At 30.2% G+C, this 8,412-nt stretch overlaps 1 protein-coding gene across 1 annotated transcript; it reads right to left on the reverse strand.

The window, feature by feature from the left end:
• Positions 1–7,152: 7,152 nt before the first annotated feature.
• On the reverse strand, positions 7,153–8,412 carry LOC140882808 (uncharacterized). Its single transcript, XM_073289013.1, has 4 exons — positions 8,284–8,412; positions 8,017–8,174; positions 7,852–7,929; positions 7,153–7,517 (listed from the first exon to the last, which is right to left on the reverse strand). The coding sequence occupies exons 1-4, from the start codon at positions 8,357–8,359 to the stop codon at positions 7,362–7,364; spliced, it is 468 nt and encodes a 155-aa protein (XP_073145114.1). The 5' UTR covers positions 8,360–8,412; the 3' UTR covers positions 7,153–7,361.

The raw sequence follows: 8,412 nt of genomic DNA on the forward strand, positions 1-8,412 counted from the left end.
CAGATTTTTCCAATCTTTAAAGGCTTGAAATGTTTGATCTTTGCTCTTCAATACTGTCACCCACAATTTTCTTGAATAATCATCTATTATGGATATGAAGTATCTTGTTCTACCTTTTGATGTAACTGGGGCCAGCAGGCCCCCATAAATCAGAATGTAAATAATCCAGAATCCATTTGCTCTTTATATTTGATGGTTTGAACTTGACTCTACAACTTTTTCCAAGTGTACATTCTTCACAAAATCCCAGCTTTCCACTTACATGTTTTCCCAGGAGGCTTTGTTTGTTTAGTTCAATCAATCCACGCTCACTCAGATGTCCTAGCCTCTTATGCCACAGGAGAGTAGTATCCTTTACTTCTGAGCTGAAATTTACAGAGCCATCAATGGTTTTTCCTTCCAGAAAATATAAACCATTTTGTGTAGTGCCCTTCATTTCCACCAATGATCCTTTCTTAACTTTCATGATTCCATTTTCAATGTTAACCCTATAACCGGTTGCATCTAACATACCAACAGAGATAAGATTTCTCTTAAGATCAGGGATGTATCTTACATCTTGAAGGATTCTTTGACATCCATCATTCAATCTCAAATGAATGTTTCCAATCCCCATGATGTTACATGACACATTGTTCCCTAGAAGAACACTTACTGTATTAACTTCGTGAAATTCATGAAACCATTTTCGATTTGGTGTCATGTGAAAAGAACATCCATAATTCATCACCCATTTTTCGTTTGATTCTGTTTTTGCAGCAAGCAGTACTTCAGATGATTCATAGCCGTCTGTAGCTAACGATACATCTCCTGATTCTATTCTCTTGTCTTCATCATTCATCTTATTTTCAGGACAATTTCGTTTGAAATGTCCTTCCTTATGGCAAGTGAAACATCTCAGCTTACCCCTTGTTCTGAATTTTGATCTGCTTTGATTGTATCTGGACTCACTTATTGGCTCGCTTTTGTGAGACCTACTTCTTGCCATGAGTCCTTCTCCATTTCCTTTTGCTTTAATCTCATTTTTCTTCTGTAAATCCTTTGATAGTAAGGCTGACTTCACTTCTGCCATTGTTAAAGTTTGTTTTCCATATAGCATCGTGTTTACAAAGTGTACATATTCCTTCGGCAATGAACTCAACAACAAGATTCCTTGGTCTTCCTCATCGATCTTGATCTCGATGTTTTTAAGATCAAGAATGATCTTATTGAAAGCATCCATGTGTTTTCTCAAATCTTTACCTTCTTCCATATGAATGGAATATAGAGATTTCTTAAGATATAACTGATTTGCCAAGGATCTCTTGAGATACAGCGTTTCGAGCTTATTCCAGACATCGATTGCCGTCATTTCTTCTGTCACTTATCTAAGAACTTCATCGCCCAAACTTAACAATATAGCACTGTGTGCTTTGGAGTCTATACCAGCTGACTTCTTTGAATCTGTGATCGCAACCATGGCTTCCTTGTCTATTTTGTGATATTTTCACTTTGCTTAATTTTGCTCATTTCTTTATTTGTTGAGTATAAATTCTTCTGGTTTTTGACATCACCAAAAAAAGAAAAATTGATAGAATCTATAAGTTTTGGTGATGAACTGCTGATATACCTAAATACAACCAGTAAACTCACAAATATAAGAAATCAACAGAACTAGATTTCAGTAGAACCTTAGTACTAAACAAAAGCATATAGTCTTATTAGTCTATTATGTTGAAATAATTTTTAGTAGACAACTTATTTTCATTTAAGATTCAGTAAACAACATTTTGTATAACTTTTGAGAAGCAGACTTTTGTTGTCCGATCAAATTGTACTATTTTTTAGAAAATGTCCTTTATTTATGAGATCGTTTAGTACACTTCATTAAATGAACCTTACAAAACCATTTATTTTTCACTAAAATTTCGGGTATAAAACAAATAACGAGTTTATTTTTGGTATTAGGTACACTCAATAGATTCAAGAGCTTTTTTTATTCGAACGGTGAAAATCTTCTATAGAAAAGCTCCATGATGAGTCACAAAAGCTCTCTCGAATTCTTAATATTCTCGTGAATCATCTTCCTAAGACTCAAACTTTTTAATCATGCATAGAGTTCAAAAAAATCAGCACACGCTCAAATTCTATCAGATCTAGAAGATAATTTGTGCTACTGTTAATCACACTCATACTCTGTACACCTACTATAATATGAAGTGATTATAACGAGTGAAAATAGTCTTTCCCAGAATCAGTACTCTTTTTTAGTTGTATTGTAATACCTAACTAAGAGTTTTAATAGGCAAAGATAAAACCTGCTGAAGTGGGTTTGTATAAATTTGTACTAATCAAAGTCGTCTAGTGATATTAGTGATAACTTTTGAAAACATAATAAGGAGAGACGTAGAACAACTTCATCCTTCGAACTTCCAGAAACAAGCCGTGTGTTACATTATTGTATGCTACCTCTTTGTTTCATTTGTGTCCTGGACTGTTTCTGCACTTTTCAGTAGTGTGTTGCACTAACAAAAGAACGAGATTTGCTTCTGACTCTTTAAAACAATGAGAACACTTATCAGAAGCATCGGAGTGAAAAAGTTTGAAATTTTTATTCAACTCTCTTCTAAACATTTCAGTGATCCTAACAATTCCTATTATTATTGTTACCAATTTGATTATTTATATTATTATCAATTTATTTGAAATTATTGTTTTTTTTAAATTAATGTTCTTCTTATTATTATTAATAATAATATTGTTATTCTTTATATATTATCATTATATTTAATATTAATTTAGTAGACATATTACTTCAACTTTAATTTTATTAATGTACTTATTATCGGTAATATTAATATATTTTAAAATTATTTATGTATTTATGATTAGTTTATGGTGTTTTTCGATTATTTATGTTTTTAATATATTTACGTTAGGTGATCAATATATATATATATATATATATATATATATATTATTTATTTATTTATTTATTTATTTACGTTAGGTAAATTATATACACACGGTGGGGATATCTTGACTATTTCATAGTAATACACAAAATTAATATATAATGTTAAAATCAACCAAATATCATATATTTTTTCTCACATTTTTATTTATTTATTATATCTCTCATTTTTTTAATCACTCTAATTACTAATCATTTATTTATCATATCACATCTGATGGGAGGTTAAAATAACATAATTTTTATAAACTTCTCGACACAGTCCTAAACTAACAAAACAATATTTTAAGGGTCCTACTCCTACTGTTCATCTACACATTATCATTGTATTATTTTTATTTATATCTATATTTAAAATCTTAATTTGTATAATATCATAAATATATTTATCTTAAATAATTATTAATTAATTTTATTAATGTTTTTATTTGATTAATTATTTTTAAATTTTAGTTTAATCTAATAATTAATATATAATTATTATCTATATGTATAATTTCGGATTATGTACAATGTATTGTTGTTTAAAAAAAAGTTGATGAAAATATTATTGAAATTCGATAATTTCAAAATAAATGGTACAAATTAAACGCTAAAGCATTACAATGAGATAATAAAATCAAACACAGCATAACTAAAACATTCATATATATCGTGTCCAAATGCATTCAACCAAGTCAGCTCGAAGTTGATAATGAACTTCTCCAGCACGTTGCTCGCTATAATTTTAGAGCTACACCCGGAATCTTCGGGCAGAACCCATGACTATTAATTGTGCCAATAGAGGAGAGTCTTTATTTGACCAATTGATTGATTCCTCTCCATCATTCTCAAGAATCATGTTGTGAAAAAAAATTTTGGACGATGTAATCACATATAGTATTTTGTCCTTTCCAAACTACATGAAAATTCCTCCACTTCCAATGTATGCAATCAATGATTTTCAACATTGTAGGAAACTCGTGTTTCTCTTTATGCAATTGAAGCGATCGTTGAGTGTTCACATCATTATATGTTACCAAGTATCAGACCCCCAAAACATCAATCACATATTGACAGAAGTTGACCAATTGCAGTCCAAGATAGTTCTTTCACCCATCCTTAAGTACTCATCCATAGAGTTTGCAAAGGCTGCATATGTCAATTGATGAATAGCCGTCATTCATTTATGAAGTGGCAACAAACGTTGTCTTCCAATAACGTCTCTCCTCCATTGAAAGTACTTTGAATGATTTGTCGGAGCATCGACTATGTGAATAAATAAATCTGTGCGCATTTGAAATCACCTGCGGAATACTTCATTATGGAATATAGGAACGTTTGAGAAATAATCTCAAACAAGGAGAGAATGAATGTCTTCATGTTCTCGATTCACATATCTTCTTGGATTTTTAGCTCTTGTAGAACTTCAGTATAATGACATAACTCGGATCACATACTAATCACTTGTTAGGCATCTAATTAAATAAAAAGTGATAATTAATAAAATTTAACTACGTAAAACTTAAATAAAACAGTAAATCCGATAAACCATCTGATAGAATACAACCGATTTTAAAAAATATGACCCAATCGAAAATAATATCTCAAAAACCACTGAAATAGAATTCAAAAGAAACCTCTTCGAAGAACTCCAACTCCACAGCTAATCTTGCCTTGAGCCTCTTGTCTCGTCTAACCTAAGTCTGCTTCGTCGAATGGGGTCCAATATAAAAGCAATCACGTTAACGAAAAGTCACCCAGTACATAAATTATGAGTATACAAATCTATATGCGAATGCAAATGCCGTGAACCGGGTAACTAAGTCAAGATAGAACATCATGCTTAGAATCGACGTCATAAGTGAGTAGTATTATCTGGGGTCAACTCTACTAGGCATCTCACATACTCAAATCTAGATCGTGGACAAGTTATGTCCTGGTCCCCATAGTATCGATCTCCGTCATAGTGGTGGCTCCCGGTTAGGGGTGGATCCATGATTCAAAACTACTTGGGATTGACTCCACCCCGTGTTAGTAATAATTAGGGTGAGAATTCAGATAAAAACCAAATCGAACATTCTAAAATTAAATTATTGAAAAATTAAACTGAATATACTGAATTTTACTACAAAACAGAATGTACCAACCCAAAAAAACCATTTACTTCGGTCAAAAACCGAATTATCCGTACTTATAGATTTTGTTTTTAAAATAATCAAGTTTTAATTAAAAAAAATTAATATAGAAGCTAAATTAACTAAAGTTTTATGTTTAAATTGAAAATGAACTGAACTAACCGATATTTTTAAAATTAAATCCAAATTTTTGAATAAACACAAAACGATTTTTCAAATTAATTCAGTTCAGTCAGTTATTTCGGTTGGAACCGATTCTAAACTATAATTGATGTCTTCTAGTTTGACTTTAAAATAACTTAATACTTTTATTTTATTCATTCCCAAAGTTACCTAACTAGAAATATAATCATCTCAAAAAATTTCAACAAAAAAATATTTTTCAAAGCTCATAATTATTCGATTTTCAAACATTCTAAATCGAAAAATAGCAATACATGTCCAATAATAATTTCAACATCGATAATTCTCAAATATTTCAACCAATTAATTATTTTTCTCAAAAATTCAATAATATATTTTTAGGGTAAAAATCCTAACTCGAAATTCACATACATTATTAGTCAACATGATCACAATTGAAATAAATGCAATTAAATATTTGATAATTTTAGAGTTGTAAAAATTTACCTCAAAATCGTATATTTCAAAACCTACAATAATAAATCAAACAGTATACGAAAATGAAGTATGATTTGTGAGAGTTTTTATATATTTTTAACATGTGGCTGAATTTTAAAATAAACAAAATAACATGGGGCAGAAAAAATAAAAAAATTAAAACAAATTTTTTTTAAAAAAAAATTTGGTGTGGCTGGAGCCCCTTCTATCCCAAGGGTGGCTCCGCCCCTACTCCCGTGACCAAAATTCAAAGTATAATTGTCAAAAATAGAATTAATATATAGATAATGATTATATATAAATATCAATAAGATTGTCACACTCTTTGAAAATTATTTGTCTTGCAAATCAGTAAACTCAACATATTTGGTATGTACCCTCAACTCCCATTTATATTAAAGAAATAAACGTGATATAAATAAAAGAAAACAAAAAAAAATGAAAAAAAAGAAAAATAAAATAAAAGAAAAAAAACGTTGTTGCAGCCTTTAGCGCAACATCCGTTGTCGGTTGTAGCATTTTGCAACATTAGGCGTGTGAGATACAAAAAGTACTGGCAATTAGTGTGAGCTTGAAATTTAAAAATACGATAAGTTTTTAGCTAATACCTTTTTCATGAGGGAGATTTGAGCAAAATTGAGATATCACAAGGGTAGTTTAGTTTATGCATTTTCATAATTTTTTTCTTTAATATCATACATAAATTAAATAATAGCAGAGGATAATTTAGTAATCAACTATTTTGACTGTGTGTTTGGAGCTGCGGCATGTCACATGTAAGGGCTAGGACGCCTATTTAATTTTCATAAGGGTGAAGTGTATATTTTTAACATTTTACAGAGGGTTTGAGTGCAAAAATCTTGTTTATGGAGACGCCAGACACGTGTGTGCTTAATTTGTTTTACTAAAAAAAACAACTTTGCTTATTAAAAAAAAACCTTTACTTATCCATCATTTGCAAATGTAATATATTGTATAAATTTAATTTTCAATTATACTAATTTTAAAAAATATTATTTCAAAAAATTGATTATATTATATTATATTTTTTATATGAATGGAAAAGTTTTTTCGCTATTAATTTAACCTTAATAAAAATTCTTGCTAGGTTATCATAAATACACTACATAGAATAGAATCAATAAATGGATCTTCTTTAATAATTTTGATATATACAATTTGTTTTAATCATCCAATTATCAGTAAGTAACACTTCTGTTAGACGGGTCAATCCTACTCATATTTATAACAATAAATAATACTTTTGATATAAAATATAATACTTTTTAATGAATAACTCACATAAAAAACCCGTCTCAAAAAAATGACCCTTGAGACCGTCTCATAAAAGTTTTTTTCATTATCAGCATAGTGACAGAATCTTATGCATATCGATATATACCATATAAAAATATACACAATTGTTTTTTAACAAAAAAATTCTTATGAAACTGTCTTACGGATCAATTTCATGACAGAGATCTCCGACCCGATCCGATCTGATTAATAAAAAAAGTAGTACTTTTATATTAAAAGTAGCACTTTTTTACTATAGATTTAGATCATATTAACCTGTCTGATCGTGATAGTTGAGACAAGTCTCACAAGAGACCTACTTACAAGTGGTTTTCACTTTTTAACCTAAGAAAGGGAATATGAATATATCGAAGCTAAATATGAACGTCAAGGGATGACGTCATCGTCATGATCCTCACAAATTCATCAAAGTTGACAAAGCCATCTCCATCAAGATCAGCTTCTTTGATCATCTGCTCCGCTTCTTCCTCTGTGAGCCTTTCTCCAAGATTCATCATCACATTTCTCAGCTGCATATATATGACCCAAGAATAATAACGTACAAATAAGTTAACATTGTGTGTGTATATATATATATAAATATATATTATACGTTTGGGAATTAAAATAGTCGTTTTTGTCCATTAAATTAGATCATTTTGGGATTTTATCATCCACCATAGCTAAAAATTACAACATAATCAAACTTTCATGCACCAAGCCGCCGACTAGTCAACAAGTTCCGGTCAAATTAGCGTGCCTAGAACTTAAGTGACAAAAAAATAAAGATATTGGAATTTGAGCTAGGTAATATTAAAAATAATCTAAGTTATGAATTATTACGAACAAAGATGGTGTGATCACCTCAACGGCGGATATCAATCCATCTTGATCTCGATCAAATACTTTGAATGCTTCTTTTAACTCATCTGCTGCATTTTCCTACAAAAATATATATACTATGTCAATTATTTTCTCTCCTTAATTATATGTAAGTAGGTGTTTAATAATATTTGACAAATTTATTACCTTCATTTTTCCTGCCATCATACATAAAAACTCTTCGATATCTATCGTACCACGCCCATCGGCGTCGACCTCATTCATCATCGCAAGAATTTCTTCCGTCGTCGGATGTTCGTTCAGCGATCGAATCACCGATGCGAGTTCTTCCATAGTGATCACTCCTTCATTTATATATGTATATATATATCACCTAACATCAGTATTTCCAAAAGGAGATATATATGATTTTTATACTAAAAAGTTGATTGATAATTTTGATTAGAAACTCACCATCGGAGTTTTTGTCGATGAGGCAGAAGGCTTCTCGGAATTCGGCAATATGAAGTTCCGTCAATGCATCGGCCATTTTAACAACTATGTATTTGAGGGGAGTACTGTTTTTGGTGGCAAGAAAATGTG

This window comes from Henckelia pumila, chromosome 2, assembly GCF_033568475.1.
Source record: "Henckelia pumila isolate YLH828 chromosome 2, ASM3356847v2, whole genome shotgun sequence".
Classification (NCBI taxonomy): Eukaryota; Viridiplantae; Streptophyta; class Magnoliopsida; order Lamiales; family Gesneriaceae; genus Henckelia; species Henckelia pumila.